General features: G+C 44.6%; 1 protein-coding gene and 1 long non-coding RNA gene across 3 annotated transcripts in view; one reads left to right on the top strand and one right to left on the bottom strand.

The window, feature by feature from the left end:
- LOC149975686 (uncharacterized) overlaps positions 1 to 22,640 on the bottom strand; it is a 52,645-nt gene that overhangs the window by 3,943 nt on the left and 26,062 nt on the right. The window lies entirely within an intron of this gene.
- Positions 17,004 to 18,673, top strand: LOC149975687 (uncharacterized). 2 transcript variants are annotated; one of them, XM_090204553.1, is made up of 2 exons: positions 17,004 to 17,191; positions 17,376 to 18,673. In XM_090204553.1, the coding sequence occupies exon 2, from the start codon at positions 17,405 to 17,407 to the stop codon at positions 18,293 to 18,295; it is 891 nt and encodes a 296-aa protein (XP_090060679.1). In that variant the 5' UTR covers positions 17,004 to 17,191; positions 17,376 to 17,404; the 3' UTR covers positions 18,296 to 18,673. The 2 variants fall into 2 exon arrangements, with proteins under 2 accessions (XP_090060679.1, XP_090060678.1); XM_090204552.1 differs by having other exon boundaries at positions 17,013 to 17,191; positions 17,336 to 18,673.

The raw sequence follows: 22,640 nt of genomic DNA on the forward strand, positions 1-22,640 counted from the left end.
GTGTGTGTGTGTGTGTGTGTGTGTGTGTGTGTGTGTGTGTGTGTGTGTGTGTGTGTGTGTGTGTGTGTGTGTGTGTGTGTGTGTGTGTGTGTGAGGGACACAACACAGATAATATGGGCATTCATCTAACAGATGGCTCGTGGTATTCTGGGAATTGTAGTCTCTGTCGTGTCACTGAGCACACTGGGCTGCATTTGTGTGTGTGTGTGTGTGTGTGTGTGTGTGTGTGTGCGTGTGCACACGTGCGTGTGTAGCTGTGTATTTCTGTCTATGAGGAGTTGTCGTGCTCATTGACCGTGCCAAATGTGACTTCAGGGAGCTTTTTGGTGTAAGACTGGCTCATCGAGCAGATACTCAAACCCAGTACTTTAGGGGATGTTCATTGTTGTTACACATGACTTGTTACAGGCCTGTGTCGTGTCCAGTGGGGGAATTTCAAGGTTTAGCAGCTTAGTCGTGGATATCGATGGTATAGAATCAATTAAAAATTCTTTGCGGTATTTCTTCTACAATTTCACTTTCCACCCAAAGCCTTGTGGACTCTTGAATTGAGTTTAGCGACCGTACGACGGCATCAAATGATGTACATTCAATTCCACAAACTACAGTAAGCAAAGTTGACCTTCTTTGTTGTTCTTTGATGTTCTTCAACAGGCAGAGGAGAGATTCCAAACGTGGAAAAAGTCCACAATTTCCACCTCTCACAACAGTAACAACTCTACTTCAGTGAGCCTGCAAAGTAATGTGTTGTGTTTTTACCCCTGAGCCTCCTGTGGTGAATCTAAACCAACTGAGACAGACTAGCACAGGCACAGTGGGACGCATAAACAGAGAGACCACCCGTCACTAAGGATATATATTCCCAAAGCATCCCTCTTTTCCACCAAAGCATTCGCTTTTCCACTGTTTTGCACTCAGGGGCCCACTGCATACAGAGTAGCTAGGGTTGAACTGCAGGTTATTTGGGGGAGTGATAGATAGAAATGACAAGTATACTGCAGAAGCAGTGGTGGAAAAAATACTCATACTTGAGTAAAAGTAGACATACTTTAATAAACAATTACTGAAGTAAAAGTGAAAGTCACCCAGTAAAATACTACTTGAGTAAAAAAAGTAAGTGGTTTTAAATGTACTTAAGTGCAGGGGTGGAAAGGCACTCAATTATAATACTTGAGCAAAAAAAAAAAGTAAATGCTATACATCAAATTCCTTGTATTAAAGCAAACCAGACGGCACAATTTTCTTGTTTAAACATTTACTGACAGACAGGCGCACACTCCAACACTCAGACATAATTTACAAATGCAATATTTGCGTATAGTGAGTCCGCCAGATCAGAGGCAGAAGGGATGACAAAGCATTATATTGATAGGTGCGTGAATTGGACCATATTGCTTTCCTGCCTGAGCATTTTAAATGTAACAAGTACTTTTGAGTGTCAGGGAAAATGTATAGTGTAAAAAGCACATATTGCATTGCTTCACAGCTATTTTCAGGTCTCTCCAGAGATGTTTGATCGGGTTCAAGTCCAGGCTCTGGCTGGGTCACTCAAGGACATTCAGATACTTGTCGCGAAGCCGCTCCTGTGTTGTCTTGGCTGTATGCCTAGGGTTGTTGTCCTGTAGGAAGGTGAACCTTCGCTCCAGTCAGAGGTCTTGAGCACTCTGGAGCAGGTTTTCATCAAGGATCTTTCTGTACTTTGCTCCATTCATCTTTGCCTAGATCCTGACTAGTCTCCCAGTCCCCGCTGCTGAACAACATCCCCACAGCATGATGCTGCCACCACCATGCTTCACCGTAGGGATGGTGCCAGGTTTCCTCCAGATGCGATGCTTGGCATTCAGGCCATAGAGTTCAATCTTGCTTTCATCAGACCAGAGAATCTTGTTTCTCATGGTCTGAGAGTCTTTAGGTTCCTTTTGGCAAACTCCAAGTGGGCTGTCATGTGGGTCTGAATACTTATGTTAATAAGGTATTTCTGTTTTTGTTCTTTGTCATCATGATGTGTTGTGTGTAGATCGCTGAGGAAATGTTTTTGCTTAATCCATTTTAGAACAAGGCTGTAATGTAACAAAATGTGGAAAAAGTCAATGGGTCTGAATACTTTCTGAAGGCACTGTACATGGCAGCCAGGAGGTTTTCCCTGGCCAGGATCAAATCTAGGCCCTGGTTATAGCCTTTGCTAGCCCCTCACATGACCACACGTACAACAACAACACCCCATTCTGATCTCTGTGCTATAATTCCCCAATGATGAACCAGAAACACCTCCCCCCCACAGTACAAAACTACACAACTGACTACTACCCCCTATCTATACCACACAACAGAACATAAACACGTTTTTACTAGTTGTAGGTCAAACATAGTCGGATATAAGGCACATTTTGTTAACAATTATTCTCGAGAACAATAGCAGCTAATTAATTACCTATTCTAATGACTGTTAGCGCCGCCGTGGCTAATGGCTGTAGGAGATACAGATCTCTCATTACCAAATCCTCCTCGTCGTATATATCCTCTAGCTGGAGGAGTGGCGTGTGTGTGGTGTGTGTGTCCGGTAAATGGAGGAGGAAAAAATATTACAACAAGCTGCTTTTTCCCTGCTGGTGGGAACACTTCACACATTGATAGGAGGGAGGACTACTGGGCATAGTATCTATAGGCCATTTATATATATATATATATTTATATTTCATACAGTATATGATGGTTGGTAAATAAGACAATGATTTCTCCACTTTGTCACTGTTGAACGCGAAACAAGGGAGAACTCGGTTTGTTTTGGAAAGTTTGTTGTTTTCAAAGTGTATTGAAACATTTCTTAGTAGCTAGCTAACTTTTCAGCTAGCTACTAACTTTTTTTAGTTACTACTAAGGACCCCGCGACACAGTTGGCATCAGTTGCTGGGACCTGCTTCTCTCTGTCCAGTGATCCTGCCGTCCAAGGCCGGGTTTGAGGAGATGCTAGCTAGCTGCCTATCAAGCTAGCGTTTCTTGAGGGCTTGAACGCAGCCCGTGATGTGGTTAGCCATTGTGGCTGTCCAGATACCTGCTGTTTGTTGTGTTCAATCTTCCCTGTGACCTGCCCTGTCTGGAATTGCGAGGAGTAACAGTGTAACCTACGTTGCTAGATACCATGACAAATACCATGGTTTCTAACTGTTGAGGACAGTGGTGTCTCTCTATCACAGGTGAAGGATCTTTTAAACGAACAAAAAGAGATCTACAAGCAGTTGTTACAACAACAAGAAAAGAGCTTCAAGTGTTTTGTCCAAATACTTGTGGATTCAACTAATAAAAGAATGGACGAGCTGACCAGAGAGGTCCAGGACCTGAAGAACAGCTTGCAGTTCTGTTAAGGTCAGCTCAATGAGTTGAAACAGGAGAACGGCAAGATGACAACAATCTTAAGTCATTGAGAGAGGACATCAGTTCTGTGTGTGAATCCATGATAACAATGACGGATAAATCAGGATTGAGGGAGGGATTATCAAGGCAGAATAACATGGTTGTGGACGGAATTGCAGAATCTCCACATGAGACCTGAGGACAAAGTGAGGGAAACGATCTCTGAGAAATTGAAGATGGACCACAGGAAGATTGAGGTGGAGCGCGCCCACAGTACTGGAAAAAACACCACCGGCCCAGGTGACAGGCCCAGGCTGATAGTGGTCAAGTACCTGAGGTTCAGGGGTAGCAGTTCTGGAAAGAACCAAGAACTTGAGAGGAACGTATATCTTCCTCAATGAGGTCTATCCTGAAGCTGTGCTCCAGAAGAGGAAATAACTTATCCCAGCCATGAAAGCTGCCAGAGAGCGTGGGGACATTGCTTACATCTGCTATGACAGGCTCATTGTCCACGCTCCCTCCCATAAGCCTGGAAGGGATGAGCAAGCCAAGCCTATGTGTTCGTAGCTTCAACCCCGCACGCACACACACACACACACACACACACACACACACACACACACACACACACACACACACACACACACACACACACACACACACACACACCAATTGATTCATGGACTGCTGAATGTATATTTTTTCTCTTGCTTTGTTTGCTCTTTTCAGTATCATGTCTATCTCTGATAAGCTACCCAGGAAAGCACTAAAAATAGCCCATAGTAATATGCAGCCTTAGAAACAAGGTTAACAAAATCAATAACTTGCTAACATCAGTTAACATTCATATATTCGCCATTTCTGAGACTTGGATAATTCATTTGATGATACAGCAGTAGCAATACAAGGATATAACATCTATAGAAGAGACAGAAATGCTTGTGGGGGAGGTGTTGCTGTATATATTCAGAGCCATATCGCTGTAATGCTTAGACACAATCTCATGTCAAGTGTTATTGAAGTGTTGTGGTTGCAGGTTCACTTGGCACATCTAAAGCCTTTTCTTTTGGGATGTTGCTATAAGCCAACAAGTGCTAACCGTCAGTATCTAAATAATATGTATGAAATGCTTGATAGTGTATGTGATGTAAACTTTCTTGGGGACCTGAATATTAACTGGTTTTCATCAAGCTGTCCGCTCAAGAGGAAGCTTCTCACTGTAACCAGTGCCTGTTATCTGGTTCGGGTTACCAGGGTCAACCTACCAGGGTGTTTACAAGCACTACAGGAACAACATCATTCACATGTATTGATCACATTTTTACTAATACTGTAGAACTTTGTTCTAAAGCTGTATCCATACCCATTGGATGCAGGGATCACAATATAGTGGCTATATCCAGGAAAACCTAATTTCCAAAAGCTGGGCCTAAAATAGTATATAGGAAATCACACAAAATATTTTGCTGTTACTTTTATGTGGATGATGTTAAAAATATTTGTTTGTCTGATGTGATTAAAAGGAGCATCCAGACGCTGCACTTTATGAATTTCTGAAATTGTTTCTTCCAATTAATGATAAACATGCACCTGTTAAGAAACTGACTGGTAGAACTGTTAAGGCGCCATGGATTGATGAGGAATTGAAAAGCTGTATGGTTGAAAGAGACGGGGCAAAAGGAGTGGCTAATAAGTCTGGCTGCACATCTGACTGGTCGACTGTAACTGAGAAATGATGTGACTAAAACGCAGCAAAAAGAAGAAGAAACTGTATTATGATGTCAAGACAAATGATTTAAACTTTGGATGGCACTTTAAATGAAATTATGGGCAGAAACACAAATTCAACTGCATCTTTCATCGAATTAGATGGCTTATTCATCACAAAAACAGTTAATGTTGCCAATTATTTTAATGATTACTTTATTGGCAAAGTGGGCAAACTTAGGCAGGAAATGCCAACAATGAACAGTGAGCCATTGCATTAATGCATAAAAATACAAATCATGAAATAAAAGCATTTTAAGTTTGAATTTCGTAAAGTTAGTGTGGGAGAAGTGGAAAAATTATTGTTCTCGATCAATAATGACAAACCTCCTGGCATTGACAACTACCATCTGTCATATCTTTAATCTGAGCCTAGAGGAAAGTCTTTGTCCCCAGGCCTTGCGGGAAGCCAAAGTCATTCATCTACCCAAGAGTGGTAAAGTGGCCTTTACTGGTTCTAACAGCAGACATACTGTATAAGCTTGCTGCCAGCTCTTAGCAAACGGTTGGAAAAAATGATGTTTGACCAAATACAATGCTATTTCTCTATAAACAAATTAACAAAAGACTTTCAGCATGCTTATAGAAAGATAATAAGAAGATTGTGGGAGCTGTACTGTTAGATTTCAGTGCAGCCTTTGATATTATTGACCATAACCTGTTGTATGGTATGTGTTATGGCTTTTCAACCTCTGTCATATCGTGGATTCAGAGCTATCTATTTAACTTAACTCAAAAGGTTTTCTTTAATGGAAGCTTCTCTAATGTCAAACACGTAAAGTGTGGTGTACCGCAGGGCAGCTCTCTAGGCCCTCTACTCTTTTCTATTTTTACCAATGACCTGCCACTGGCATTAAACAAAGCATGTGTGCCCATGTATGCTGATGATTCAACCATACATGCATCAGCAACCACAGCTAATGAAGTCACTAAAACCCTTAACAAAGAGTTGTAGTCTGTTTTGGAATGCGTAGCCAGTAATAAACTGGTCCTGAACATCTCTAAAACTAAGAGCATTGTATTTGGTACAAATAATTCCCTAAGTTCTAGACCTCAGCTGAATCTGGTAATGAATGGTGTGGCTGTTGAACAAGTTGAGGAGACTAAATTAATTGGTGTTACCTTAGTTTGTAAACTGTCATGGTCAAAACATATAGGTTCAATTGTTGTAAAGATTGGAAGAGGTCTGTCTGTAATAAAGAGATGCTCTGTTTTTTTGACACCACACTCCAAAAAGCAAGTCCTCAGGTTCTAGTTTAGTATTATATTGATTATTGTTCAGTCTTGTGGTCGAGTACTGCAAGGAAAGACCTAGTTAAGCTGTAGCTGGTTCAGAACAGAGCGGCTCTTCAATGTAATCAGAGGGCTAAATATGTCAGTCTCTCTTGGTTAAGAGTAAAGAGTTGAGGAGAGACTAAAAGTATCACTTATTTTTTATAAGAAACATGAATGTGTTGAAAATCCCAAATTGTTTGCATAGTCAACTTACACACAGCTCTGACATACACACATACACACCAGGGGTCTTTTCACACCCCAAAACCCAGGACAAATTCAAGAAAGTGTACAGCATTATATATTGCCATTACTGCATGGAACTCCGTTCCATCTCGTATTGCTATAATGAACAGCAAACCTGGTTTCAAAAAACAGATAAAGGAACACCTCACGGCACAGCGCCTCTCCCCTATTTGACCTAGATAGTTTGTGAGTATGTATTGATATGTTGGCTACATGTGCCTTTTGTATTTATTTATTTATGAAGTTCTGTCCTTGAGCTGTTGTCTATTAATGTTCTGTATTATGTCATGTTTCATGTTTTGTGTGGACCCCAGGAAGAGTAACTTCTGCTTTTGCAACAGCTAATGTGGATCCGAATAACATACCAAATACCCCAAATTTGCCAGTGTATTAATGCATGAGAGGTCAGCTTGTTTTGTAACTGTGGGACTAAACAGTGTTTTTGTAAAGTTGAACTTTTTCTGACTAGTGTTGAGGACGAGCAAGGAATGATACTTCCACACCGAATGTTGGATGTCAGATGCAATCTCTCATGGTAGAACCTCACAACTTCACAGCCACACCTTTCTCGATTTCTCGACCCATTTCTCTGTCTCCTCCTCTTCTCTCTCACCCCCTTCATCCCCCTCTCTCTCAGGTGTGGGTGGGCAGAGGAAGCTCTCACGTGGCATGGCAAGGCGACAGGAAGCTAGGTGCGGCAGTGGCATACTGTTATTATCACAGGTTGATATGTTGTGACTGGGAGCTGCAGATAGAGAAGAGCAGGGGGCTGATCTGGGAGGAAGAGACCCACCACTGAGAAGGAGAGATGGAGTGAGGGAAGGAGGGATGAAGAGAACCACCACTGAAAAGGGGCGATGGAGTGAGGGAAGGAGGGAAGAAGTGACCCACCAGTGAAAAGCGAGGATGGAGGAAGGGAAGGTGGGAGGAAAAGACCTCTGTCTCTTCTAGATGTGGGAGAGTGGCCAGCCTAAAGCTCGGGTGACTATGACATCATTTGCTCAAGTGTATTATATGCCTAACCAAGGAAAATAGCCCCTATTGATATTTGTCAACTAATGAATTCGGTTTGATTTTCGCCACTGTATTGCAACAAGATAATGTCACTTGTACTGGATGAGATAACACTTACCAGTGGAATAAGGAATTGGCATTGTCTAATGATGGAAAATGCCCTTCTGGCCGATTGTCAGTCTGCCAGAACAGATCTGGCCTTTAGATAGCTTCACAACAACCTCAGAAACAAAGCACACAGTGAGTGGACAAAGTGATTAGCCGAACTGATGAACCGCAATATACAGTATATTGCCTTTAATTTCCGTAAACATTCAAAGCTATCTCTCTCAAAAATCGAATGACTAGAACGGAAGCTTCCCTCCATTGGAAGCAGTGATGAGCAAAGCTGAAGCTATAAGCCATCCTCTTCCCGCCCACCATCTGTCGATTAAACACTAAAACACCACTGTGCTTCGCGTTGTTGCACTGTGTCTAACCTCCCTTCCCATTCCCTTACAATGTCATTATCTAGCATTCGATTGAACTCAACAACACAACAACATGACTAGCTAGCTAACAGCTGCGCTTTATATCTTGTCACTCCCTTTAAACGCTAATGCTAACGGATGTTGACATACACTTGCTTAGCGATAATGCTAACTCTCTCTCCTATTACTGGCAGATTTAACTCAATGAACAAATACACTTTTAACATGATATCTATAGGTTCAGCTTATAGACTAGTGCATTACATGGCTATAGATTTAACTTAATGAACAAATTGACTTTGACTAGCTTGTGACATCGATAGGCCTAAATGGTTTCAGTACGAAAGGGAGAACATACCGATATGGCTAGCAATAAATAGCCATTTTCTGTACATTTTGTGTAGTATAACTGCAAAGCTAATCCATCTGTCATGTGGTGAGGACTTTCTCCCAAATACTGCAACCAAACTCCATTGGGCTTCAGGATTCAACCTGTGGTACCATTTTGCTTCTTACTCACAAAGTGACAAATTAGGCACAGGGCCACAGACTCAAATAGCCCTACAGAGAAATAAACCTCAATTTCGGATCATTTCACTATGGTACTTTAGCTGCGGGGCCCTGAAATGAAAGCCATGATGTATCCCGGGGGGATATTCAGGACAGCTCTGTATCCTACAGGTCGTGACACGTCATCGCAAGTCCATTTTCTTTGTGCCTTTAAATTAGCCCCTAAAAATATCCTGGAAACAATCGTGCATCTCCCACTGCCACAGAAACAACGTATCCCCATGTACCAAAAGCGATATGCAAGAGCTGCCAAAAAATATGTATTGTATGCTGAGTACATTACATTGCAAGTTGGAGAAGAATGAGGCGACTGGGAAAAATGAACTGCAGTGCATTTCGGTAATGATTTCAGAGAATGTGACTTTCACACGGAGTAATAATGTGTTCCATGGGGCCCACAGTACCTTTCTGGTGACTCAGTCAAAGAGCTCTAAGGTTATAGGAATAACCATCTCCATCACCTACGACAGTTCATTATTATACATTACACCTAACGCCATCTGCTTTGGCAGGGGCAACGGCATCCAGGAGTTGCAATTCAATACACACTATTCACTGATGAGATCATTTTGAAATTTTTAAAATGTCAGGGGACGATGGGTCAGATATTCATATTCTCAGGTGTACACACACACGCACGCACGCACGCACGCACGCACACACACACACACACACACACACACACACACACACACACACACACACACACACACACACACACACACACACACACACACACACACACACACACACACACACACACACACATACCATAATCTGTTCATCTGTGTGGTGTACTTCAACATGTCATTAGTGTCTGATGGAATGAGGAGGAACAGGTATCTTTCCAATGAGACAGGCAGGCAGGCAAAGGCTTTGGCAGATTTGTTTGGGCTTATCTCTCGATGTTGATAGAGAAGAAGAGAGAGAGAAAAAAGAGAGAGAGAGGTAAGGGACGTTAAAGAGAAAAGGAGGGATAGAGGTAGAGAGAGATAGAGAGGGAGGGGCCCATGTAAGGCAAATGTCATAACACATATCTCCCTTCCCTTCCCCCTACAATGTCCTTATCTAGCATTTGACTGATCCAGACAGCACAACAACATGGCTAGCTAGCTAGCGCTCTCTCTTTCTGTCTCTCATTCTGTCTCCCTCCACTTCTCATTCTGTTTCCCTCTACCTCTCTCATTCTGTCTCACTCTCTCAGGCCTCTCTCATGTAACATCAGCCAGCCTTCACAGGCTCAGCTAAGTAACTGTCAATCAGGCTAAGTTCTGTCTTAGTTTTCATCATATTCCCCCTGTGTGGGCGTGCACATGTACACGCAAAAAAGACTTACACAAACATTAACACAAGGACACATCATTGTAATGTGGCACTGACACTGACAGCACACTGTAGTTTTTCTCTCTGTCAATCAGTTTCTGTCTCTCATCCCTCTCTATTTCTATCCTCAGATCTCTCTCTCATCCCTCTCTATTTCTATCCTCAGATCTCTCTCTCTCTCTCTCTCTCTCTCTCTCTCTCTCTCTCTCTCTCTCTCTCTCTCTCCACGTGCCAAAGGTCTTTGTAAAATGCATTGTACTATATCTGCATACGCACATAAACACAACCTGCGTCTTTCTCTATTCACATCAAATATACTGTATCTCTCCTGAGAATCACAGAGGTCACTGCCTCCCTGGTGGAAACGATAGAGCTAGATTTTGATTTGGGTCCAACACAGTGACATTTCCCAGTTCTTTGGCAAATTTGACATTGGAGCTTTTTAGATGTCTGGTTAGAGGATATGACACACACTCTGTGACCCTGTGATTGTACGTACAGACAGACAGACAGACAGGCAGACAGACAGACAGACAGACATACAGACAGACAGACAGACACACACACACACACACACACACACACACACACACACACACCCTTTAATCCCCCTATGCTCCTCTGATACCTCCTTTGATCTCACACATACACCCCTCCCCGCCACAACACACAGCCTCTCCCCTGCCCCAGATTCCTTCTCTCATGTGTCCCATCTCTCTCTCTGCGTCCTTGTTCCTGATGCTCCATCCATCCCTCCCTCCCTCCTCCCTCTCTTTTCAGACAGGAAGCTTTATCATCAAACCAGCCGTCTGAATGTCTGAGAGTTGCCGTGTCAACAACACACCACTAAATGGCTTTTTCCAGGACCCATTTGGCTCTGCATCGATTAAACAGGCCCAGGTCGTGATGGTTAGAGCTGTGTGCATGCCTGTGTGTGTGTCTCTGTGTGTGTGTGTTCTGTGGGATTTTGTGTGTGTTCATGTGTGTGTGTGTCTTTGTGTGTGTGTGTGTGTCTTTGTGTGTGTGTGTGTGTGTGTGTGTGTGTGTGTGTGTGTGTGTGTGTGTGTGTGTGTGTGTCCATGATGGGTGATAGCAGGAGGAGAGAACCAGGCCAGTTCTCCATCCCTTCAGTCTGTGTGGGATCTGTCAGCATGTCAGACCCAGTGATGAAGTGACCCGACTGGGGCAGAAATATCAACCTGGGGTGGAGGGAGTGATGGAGATGGAGATGGGACAAAGCAGGGCTGCACCTCGACACCAGTAAATATTGGAGGCTGGGCTGTTTAGGGACCTGTCAAAGGCTTGGTATTGATTTTCTCCTGGCTGGGCAGCGGTAAACAAAGGAGGAAGACTATCATACAGCAGAATAACATGTGAAGGGCTGTGTTATAGATCAGTTCACATAATATAGAGGGTACAGTAGATCTCTTATATAGCGACGTAGCTTTAATTGGTTGTTGTTGATGTGTCATACCGTCAGATCAATGGTGGCAGTAGTTACCGCTGAACAAGTATTGCCGTGCATTTAATTTAATGAGAGATATCGATTTAATTGGAACGCAAGCAATCTAAATCTGTTGTTATATCATGACAAAGCTAGTTGACCATTATGGGGTTTAAAAAGTGTGGGACAATAAACTGTCTGTGTGGCGAACCCACAGATCACCTACCCTTCCAGGTGGGAAACCTCTTCATCATGTTCTCCTAAGAGGCTAGACCCCGGTTGTCTCAAATAGCAAAACAAGCCTCTTAAAATGTAAAAAATTATCCCCACCGTTAACAGGCCCTCTACACCTCTCCCATACAGAGTCCCAGACGTGGTGTTACGGAGTGGTGAATGTATTACCGGTACTGTCGTTTTATGCTTGTATACAGATGTCTTGTTGTCAGGTGCCGGTAGGGGAAATGGCTAGTCGTGTGTCGTCAGTTGTGGTTAGTGGAGATGGGAATCGAACGAACGGCTTACAGGTCAAGGGAAGTATTGAAGTCATTGGTTGCGTCCCAAATGCAATCCTAGTCCCATAGGGCTCTGGTCAAAAGTAGTGCACTATGTAGGGTATATGGTGCCATTTGGGGCGCATATTTAATGTACTAGCCTCACGGCTACACACAATGGTAGGGAAGGAGGGTATCAGGGTGTTGTTCATTAGGCAGGAAATGTAAGAAAACAGATTGAAACAGGGAGAGACTACCTGACCTTGTCCAATAAGAAAAGCCGTGAAACGCTAGGATACGGTGTGCCTGAACGAGTACGGCTCACTGCAATAAGTTCAGGCCCAGAAACTTAAAAACATAGGAAGTAGAGGGTATTATGTAAGCTCTCTCTTCTGAGACAAATAGTAACAGACAGCTGGCCTTAAAAGGAACACAGACATCTCTCAATACCGGTTCTGTAGGTTTGCAAATTCACAACTCAAAGTGATCGGTCTGTTTTGATTTACCCATATGCACAATTCAGTGTGTTTGACAAAAAAACAGAATTTCATGACAAGTCCCTGCGTGGTGTTTTTAGTATGGCTGATATCCCAGCGGAGCAGAGCTTGGGTTACAATATGTCATATTCAGTAGAACTCACATGATACACACCCTTGTAGCTGAAGGATGTTTGTATTGTTGTGGATGGATGCCGGTCTAAGTCCCCTACCACAGTAACACTACTAATATTTCTTTGAATAGACGTACTTGTGGGCTTTTCAGAGAAAGAAGTACGCTCTTGTTGAGTGTGATGAGGACACGCACCCACACCCACACTTTCCCTCGCCCCCCTCCGAACACATCAGTCTGCCAAGCCCAATCAAAGGAACCACCAAGGAGCAAGGGGGGGTAGCCAAATCCAATCTCAATATTGATTTGAGGAGGTGTGAGGGAAGACGGAGGGGAAGTGCGTGTGTGTGTGTGTGTGTGTGTGTGTGTGTGTCCTCTCATACACTGCATCTCTAACCTGCATGCTGAAGAGGCTGTAGTCTCCACACCCCGGGGGTGTCTAAATCGAGGATAACATCCCCATCATCCATCCTGCCCAACATCTGAACACGGCCCCCTAAGGCCCCGGGACGTGGCAGTGCTGTCTGGAACCATCACTGCAACCCACTGACACACACACACACACACACACACACACACACACACACACACACACACACACACACACACAAACACACCCCAATGACAGGAAAATGATGACAGCCAGCAAAGGAATTGACATCGAACATCTGACATCTGATTAATGTAACTGGACACTTGTTCTCGATTGGTAATTAATACATTGATTTAATTAATTAGATATTTTGGCTGTGACCTTACTCCCAATAAACCAGAGAATAGTGAGAGCCAGTATTTGTCATTTCGCTTCCAATGCAGTCGTGAAATGAACGCCAGTTAAGCTTTGTCACACTGATTTGAGAGAATATCTGAACATTTGTCAGATGCTTGTAAAAGGTTTTAACACAATAAAAGCCCACATCCTCGAACTAACCTTAATGACCGACATTAAGAAGTGGATTAACAATGTATTGTCCAGCTAAAATACTACATATCTTATATAGCTAAACAATGGCTAATTCACTTGAAATCAATATCAACTATTTCAATCACTGTAAAATGCCTTATTTATAGTCAATCTGTCTTTCCTCCTACATGAAGAGGAGAAATTGCCCCTGCTGTCTGACATAGCATCAGCAAACTGAGGGATAGAGGGTGTGATAGGTAGAGAGAGAGATAGAGAGAGAGAGAGAGAGTCCTCTCAATGACTTTGCACTTTTTTCCTCGTTAGGGGAGCATTCTGTCTGAGGAACACATATACACACACACACACACAAAAACACACACACACACCACCTCTGAGACAGCGCCCGGCCCAACGTGTGTGTGATCGGATTCACTAATGAGGTTACCGCAGCGATAATTGACGGCCATTTCAAATGTAGGGAGTCATGATATTGGGGCTTGGATGGTTTTAATGAGAATTATGGATGCAAAACCAATGCATTTTATATGAATCAAACAAACAAACCAAAACAGGGAGATGGAAGGACAGAGGGAAAGGAGGGGGGAACAAAGATAATGGCTTTGGACTAAACAGGAGGAGGAGAGGGCAGGAGGGACACAATGTTCGTTTTTTTGGGGATATGTCTTTTCTCGATACTTCATATAGCAATTTTAATTAGTGCTTGCTTTCCTGTTAATATTATTTATTTATTGAATTCTTATTTCTTAGCGCCGCAGGAAATGAATATGTTATCAACTGTTTTCTAACATGTGTTCACGCTCTTGCCAAACATCAGCTACCGTACAGTGTGTGTGTGTGTGTGTGTGTGTGTGTGTGTGTGTGTGTGTGTGTGTGTGTGTGTGTGCGTGTGTGTGTGCATGTATGTATGTGTGTGTGTGTGTGTGTGTGCATGTGTGTGTGTGTGTGTAGGCTAAATGCACCGTTTGCTCTTCTCACAGACAAACTATTGATATTTTGTGTCCACAGCAGTGCAAGAGGGGATTATTTTCAGATTTCAGATTTTCCAGACAGATGGGCTTTCACTCTCACATGCAGTTTAGATCAATGACACCAGAGGATGCAGAGAATCCACTAATACATGACAATACATGCAGTTATCTATTGGGCCTTTCTGCAGGTAGACAAGCCTTACTGAAAGCTTTCTGTGTGTGTGTGTGTGTCCATATGCGCGTGGCTGTGTGCGTGTGTGTGTGTGTGTGTGTATAAGTATCTGCGAATGGGAACACAATGTCCCGAGGACAGTCTTGAGGCACAGTGAGCGTGTCAGCCCATCCAGTCCCTAAGGAGTGTACTGAGAGAGAGAGGCTGCTGGTCCAATCAGTGCCCTGTCTGCAGAATGCTGCTGCAATAGCATCACAGGGGGGGACTGACTGTGACATCAGAGGAACAACATGGAACACCCCTGCTGATTCCCACCCTGCAGGCCAGGTGTGTTAAGACACACAGATAGTGACACACACGTAGACACAGGCACACATGTACTCAGGCATGTATATATTCACACCCTGAGACTCCAACGGACATCTCACATCTCCACACATCTCCACACTAAATCTCTGATACCAGCAATCACACAAATGCCTCCATTTACTAAATTCTCCCTCATGTCACATCAACCCACACAGTAAACATTCTCTCACTCACAGCACAGAATTTCGACTCTGCTAACCTCTGGTACTTCTCCAACCCACTGTCCAGCTCTTATAACCTCTGGTCCTTCTCCAACCCACTGTCCAGCTCTTATAACCTCTGGTACTTCTCCAACCCACTGTCCAGCTCTTATAACCTCTGGTCCTTCTCCAACCCACTGTCCAGCTCTTATAACCTCTGGCCCTTCTCCAACCCACTGTCCAGCTCTTATAACCTCTGGTCCTTCTCCAACCCACTGTCCAGCTCTTATAACCTCTGGTCCTTCTCCAACCCACTGTCTAGCTCTTATAACCTCTGGTCCTTCTCTAACCCACTGTCCAGCTCTTATAACCTCTGGTCCTTCTCCAACCCACTGTACAGCTCTTATAACCTCTGGTCCTTCTCCAACCCACTGTCCAGCTCTTATAACCTCTGGTCCTTCTCCAACCCACTGTCCAGCTCTTATAACCTCTGGTCCTTCTCCAACCCACTGTCCAGCTCTTATAACATCTGGTCCTTCTCCAACCCACTGTCCAGCTCTTATAACCCACTGTCCAGTGACTAACAACATTAATCTAGTCAGTTATACCATCGGGTCATGTGAAAGCTCCAGCGCCAGCTCCTCAGTATAGGCCAGTCATTAGAAACCGTGTGTCAGCCTATTACTGCTAAATGCATGTACACACACACACACACACACACACACACACACACTCCTATTTTCCCACGGTAACACCAACCCAAAGGCTCCTGTGATCTGCCCAGTTCCATTAAGATGGATTACTCCCCTTTACATAATCATCTTAAACTGATTAATACGGTGTGGGAGACTTGTGGAAGGTGACTTTTGTTAATCTCAGAGGCATGTTTCTATTCTGTCTAAAAGCCATATGAGGGTAGAGTATTGTCCATCTCTCCAGTGGTTCCTGGGGACAACAGGCCCCATTAGGACTTAGCAATTCTCTCTTTCTAAGACGTTACCTCATTGTGGGCTTCCTTATTAGGGTTGTGAAGAGCACTTTAAGACTACACTGTGGCAGGATAGGAGTCGGTGTTAAAGAGGATTGGAATCAACACTGTAACAGACACGCATGTGGCGCTGAAATGATAAGGAATTGGAATTGAACAGAGTGTGACTTGCCTTCTATATTCTATATTCCCCCCCCCCCCCCACACACACACACACACACAGTAGCGGTCTGCAGAGATCCTGTACCAGTTACCAATAGCGGTCTGCAGAGATCCTGTACCAGTTACCAATAGTGGTCTGGGATAGTACTGTATCTACTGCAGAGGCCATTTGACACCTCCTTTATGAAGAGACGCAGTGCGCAGGGCTGGCTGCATAATGAAACACAACCCTGGCTGGAACAGTACAGGGACTATACAGTGTTCATCATTTGGGCCTTAGTCTGCTGAAAAACTCTGTACCCTGGTTACAATACATGGCCTAAATGCTGGTTAAAAATACAAAGATTACATTATGTGTTGTTCCCTAGATAAAACAGCTCTGTTATAACCTCCTTAATGACTAAGACATGGTACATCCTGTATCATTAGAAACATCACACTACATTTTCACTAAAAATACAAACACAAAGTTTAAAAAGTGGTTTGTGCAAGTTATGGTTGTCCATAAAGCCAGTCTCTTCAGTAGGCAGATACAGCCAGTGAAGGGTGAGTCTAGTGCTGAATTAAAATACCAGGCAGCCATTTGAGAGAGAGAGAGAGAGAGAGAGAGAGAGAGGGAGAGAGAGAGAAAGGGGTGGCGTAAACTCTAATTACAAAATAACTGCCCCTTTTTACCTTATATGGCCAGGAGACATCCTGCTCTGATCACGTGACTTCCTGTATGACTGAAAACGAAAGGAAGACAGACAACTTCTATTTATATACCTTGTACCAGTAACAACTTCCTTGGGTGTAAAGTAATCTGTCTGGTGAATCACTTTTACCTGAATCACCCTTCAGAGATCAACACCGATCTGTCATTAAGTGAACTAACTAATATAGAACCATATAACTTGGACGTTTTTTGGTGAGTATTTTATCCAACTTAACCTTTTCAAATTGCAGCTGTTTTATACTCTGTTTTGTTATGCTGTAGGTAAAATGTAGTTTATTTCCTTCTATATATTTATATTACCTAGTCAGACTAATTTCCCCTTTCTTACTCATCCAGTTCTGCAGTATTGTGCATTGACACACTTATTTGTGGTCAGGGAGGGAATTCCTTACAATTGGGGAGGATATGGCCATGTGGAGAAGAGATGACTTTACTACTTCTGCTGGGGCACGAAGAATGGGTCTGTCAGGGCCACGGAATGGCAGAATCTACATCATGTACCACGGCACCTCTTGGTGGGCTGCACAGAAAATCATGGACAAAGGTTTTTGTCCATCCAACCGTGGCATGTTGGGGCAGGGTGTGTATCTAAGCCGGGACCTGGAGAAGGCTAGTAGATACCCCCTGGACCTCACTGAACACCAGAAGGTTGTCATCAAAGTTAAAGTCAATGTGGGTAAGGTGAAAAAAATTGACCGCAAAGGCCACCCTTTGCAGAAGACATGGCATGACGAAGGTTACGACTCAGCCTGGGTTCCTCCTAACTGTGGCATGGTGAAGAGTGGTTTACAAGAGACCTGTGTCTGGGACCCAAAAAGGATTACTGTTTCAGACACTTTCAAATCAAAAACAGAACCCACCTTACAAAGTGAGGACACTGATGAGGAAGAGGAGGGGGAGGATGAAGAGGACACTGAGGAGGAGGAAGAGGAGGAAGAGGGGGTGGAGGGAGAGGGAGAGGAGGAGGATTATGAGGAAGAGGGGGTTGATGAAAAGGAGGAGGAGGAGGAGGATTTTGAGAAAGAAGGGGTGGAGGGAGAGGAGGAAGCAGATGGGGACACTGAGGAGGAGGAGGATGAGGAGGGAGAGGGGGTGAAGGAGGAGGAAGTGGATGGGGACACTGAGGAGGTTGAGGAGGAGGATGGAGAGGAAGAGGAGGAAGTGGATGGGGACACTGAGGAGGAGGAGGAGGAGGGAGAGGAAGAGGAGAAAGCGGATGGGGACACTGAGGAGGATTATGAAGAAGAGGAGGTGGAGGGAGAGGAGGATTATGAGGAAGAGGAGGACTCATGGTGAAGATAAGCAGGCTATTCTATGAACTCAGTGGTGTTTTTAATACATCTCTCTCAGGCTGAGGGACAGAATTCATCATCATTGTAAAATGTTAGCTAATTTTTTGTTTTGGAAAAGTAATTTCTGTAGATGTTTACTTACGTTAATGTGATTCACAGGTGTGAGACATGATAATGGTCATGATTAGGGACATTTGTTTTTTTTCCTGACCACAATGGCCAGACCAGGAAAAACTCCAGGCTCTGGTTATGATACACATATTTTGGGGCCCAGAGTTGTTCCTGGTCAGGTACATCATACTTGATATAAGTTGAAAGAAGACTGCAAGTGCTTCACATGTACTGTATAGCCAGAGGATAATAAACATGTTTTTGCACTTGCTGACCTTTGGTGGTAAAGCTATTACCATACTGACATCAGACATCAATATAACAACCATAGAAATATGGCTGAAAACAGAGCTAAGCCTGTCGACTATCTACGTATTCAGACATTATACTGTGTGTTACAGTCTAGCCAGACAGGGTATTATTCATACAATCATAACACAACAAATACAATACAAAACATTATTCAACCCTTCTCCATCCTTGCACAGTGGGGGAGCTGTATAACACGTACTCACACAGACACACACACAAACACACACACACTGCAGCAACATGTCCAGCCCTGGTCTGTTAATCTGTGTGGTCATCCTCTAAGGTCAGGGCTGACACACTTTCCAGCTTTCCTAAGTGTGCTGTTACCAAAACGTCTCTGTGTGTGTGTATGTGTGTGTGTGTGTTTCCCAATGTGTGTGTGTGCCTACTAGCTCACCCACCAGCACCGCACACAGACGGCCTGTCACCACACAGCCACGCCAAATCCCCTTGTATACCTACCCCTGTCTCCCTCCTCTCCCTGGCTGGCTAACTGTTTGTCTCCCCTTTCACCCCCAACTCAACCATCTCCACTGCCTGGCTTCCTCACCTGTTAAGACTGTCTCCACACAGGAACGACGAGGGAACATGGGGTCCTTGATGAAAATGCATATTCTGACACCCGCATTGACGGATATTGTGGCCTTACCAATACAGAGGCAATCAGACACAGACACAGACACACACACACACACACATTTTGTTCTTCTATCTTGATGGGGATTGTCATGACGTTGGCCTGGGGGGTAGGTTTATGACAGTCATAAATACCTCTTCCCCTCTTTTTCCTCTCTCTACCCTACTGAGGTTACATTTGCAAAACCCTTGGTTAACATAGAGATACTGGGAACATCAGAAGGTGGGGGGAAATGAACTATATTCTGGTAATCCGACCAATTGAACATATGCGGTGGTACTTAATGAATATGATGTCAGTTCGGTTGTCATCTGAGACATTCTCATCAATGATAAGATGAAACTCTACAGTGGAAAGTCTACACATCAGAGTTATCGGATTCACATGGAATTGTTGTTCAATTTAAATGTTTGAATATGAAATTATTCGTGATGGGATGAAATGTGATTTTAGCTTCTAAAATGTGAGATGTGGGTTTTCATAAGATAGGGCTGCTCAATCAGTGGCCTGCCCCTGTGAAGGGACATGGGCTATAAAACCTTTCAAACACGCCCTCCTCTCCCTTCCTATATAAGCCTTTGACGACAATAGAACTTCCTGTTCCGGGGATGTAGGACAACGGTCCGATGTCAGAATGGTTCAGATAATAACTACAGAACGAAGCCAACATCAGCGTGAGCTTTAGTTGCGAATGGTATGAACTTTGAACTCTAATTCACTACAGAAGTGATACCTCCTGGCAGTTGAGTTAGCAATCGCAGCTGCAAACGCAGGTTAGGAAGGAACAGACAGAGTATCCCGTCTACCACACAATGACGTTACTACAACGTATCCAATTGACAACCAGAGACATTCTTCAAAGGACTCGGTTGGGCAACACGGCCTTCCATCTACCACCAACCTACCGAAGCGCAGCTCAGAGTAAATATTTATTGCATTTTCCTTTTCCAAATGGGTGGAATTTAGAATGCATAAGATACTGTATTTACGATAGCACAGTTTCGCCCTTCGTTCCTCAGTCTTCCCGATCTTTCACTCAACCCAGACCCTTTTCTTTTGTGTAACAAGCTGTCATATCTGTTCCACCCGCTAGGGACGTTTTCCTTTATGAGGTCATTTTAATCAAGTTATGATTTCATTATGTGTACGTGTAATTCTGTGTGATTAGTTATGTATTTAGTAAATATGTCATGTACTGTCATGTTGTCTTGTCTCTGTCCTTTCCCTTCACCCTGTCTCCCTCTGCTGGTCGTGTTAGGTTACCTTTTCTCCCCCGCTTTCCCCCAGCTGTCCCTTGTCTCCTCTAACTACCCATTCACCCCGTTCCCCACCTGTTCCCTTTTTCCCTCTGATTAGGTCCCTATATCTCTCTCTGTTTCTGCTCCTGTCCTTGTCGGATTCTTGTTTGTTTGTGTCATTCATGCCTGAACCAGACTGTCGTCATGTTTGCTGTAACCTTGTCCTGTCCTGTCGGAATCTGCCGGTCCATCTGAGCCTACCTATGTTTGGTAATTAAAGAAGCTCTGTTTAAGTTGATTCGCTTTTGGGTCCTCATTCACGCCCCGTAACAGAAGAATCCGACCAAGAATGGACCCAGCGACTTCGGATCCTCTCCACTCAGCCGTCGGGATCCAGGGAGCGATGCTAGGCAGACACGAGCAGGAAGTGTCTGCTGCTCGACATGCCGTTGAGACCCTGGCCACCCAAGTCTCCAACCTCACAGAACAGGTTCACCATCTCCGCCTCGATCCACCGGCCACTTCCAGGGCTTTCGAATCTCCGGAGCCCAGAATCAATAACCCGCCGTGTTACTCTGGGGAGCCCACTGAATGCCGCTCGTTCCTCACCCAGTGTGATATTGTGTTTTCTCTCCAGCCCAACACTTACTCCAGGAGCACTGCTCGTGTCGCCTACGTCATATCTCTCCTTATTGGACGGGCTCGTGAGTGGGGCACGGCAATCTGGGAGGCAAGGGCTGAGTGTACTAACCAGTATCAGGACTTTAAGGAGGAGATGATACGGGTTTTTGATCGATCTGTTTTTGGGGAGGAGGCTTCCAGGGCCCTGTCTTCCCTATGTCAAGGCAATCGATCCATAACAGACTACTCTATTGAGTTTCGCACTCTTGCTGTCTCCAGTGGCTGGAACGAGCCGGCCTTGCTCGCTCGTCTTCTGGAGGGTTTCCGCGCAGAGGTAAAGGATGAGATTCTCTCCCGGGAGGTTCCTTCCAGCGTGGATTCCTTGATTGAACTCGCTATTCGCATTGAGCGACGGGTTGATCTTCGTCACCGAGCTCGTGGAAAGGAGCTCGCGCTCTGTCGCCTCCCTCTCCGCATCACTACCATCTTCCTCTGCCGGCTCGGGTGCTGAGTCCATGCAGCTGGGAGGTATCCGCATCTCGACTGAGGAGAGGGAACGGAGAATCACCAACCGCCTCTGTCTCTATTGCGGTTCCGCTGGTCATTTTGTCACTTCATGTCCAGTAAAAGGCCAGAGCTCGTCAGTAAGCGGAGGGCTACTGGTGAGCGCTACTACTCCTGTCTCTCCTTCAAGATCCTGCACTACCTTGTCGGTCCATCTACGCTGGACCGGTTCGTCAGCTTCCTGCAGTGCCTTAATAGACTCTGGGGCGGAGGGCTGTTTTATGGACGAGACCTGGGCTCGGGAACATGACATTCCTCTCAGACAGTTAAAGGAGCCCACGGCCTTGTTCGCCCTGGATGGTAGTCCTCTCCCCAGGATTCAGCGTGAGACGCTACCTTTAACCCTCACTGTTTCTGGTAATCATAGCGAAACCATTTCTTTTTAAATTTTTCGTTCACCTTTTACACCTGTTGTTTTGGGCCATCCCTGGCTAGTTTGTCATAATCCTTCCATTAATTGGTCTAGTAATTCTATCCTCTCCTGGAACGTCTCTTGTCATGTGAAATGTTTAATGTCTGCTATCCCTCCTGTTTCCTCTGTCTCTTCTTCACAGGAGGAGCCTGGTGATTTGACAGGGGTGCCGGAGGAATATCACGATCTGCGCACGGTGTTCAGTCGGTCCAGGGCCACCTCTCTTCCTCCACACCGGTCGTATGATTGTAGTATTGATCTCCTTCCGGGAACCACCCCCCCCCGGGGTAGACTATACTCTCTGTCGGCTCCCGAACGTAAGGCTCTCGAAGATTATTTGTCTGTAGCTCTTGACGCCGGTACCATAGTCCCCTCCTCCTCTCCCGCCGGAGCGGGGTTTTTTTTTGTCAAGAAGAAGGACGGGTCTCTGCGCCCCTGCATAGATTATCGAGGG

The sequence above is a fragment of the Oncorhynchus mykiss genome, chromosome 17 (genome assembly GCF_057628025.1).
Source record: "Oncorhynchus mykiss isolate SJ-2025 chromosome 17, ASM5762802v1, whole genome shotgun sequence".
Lineage (NCBI taxonomy): Eukaryota > Metazoa > Chordata > Actinopteri > Salmoniformes > Salmonidae > Oncorhynchus > Oncorhynchus mykiss.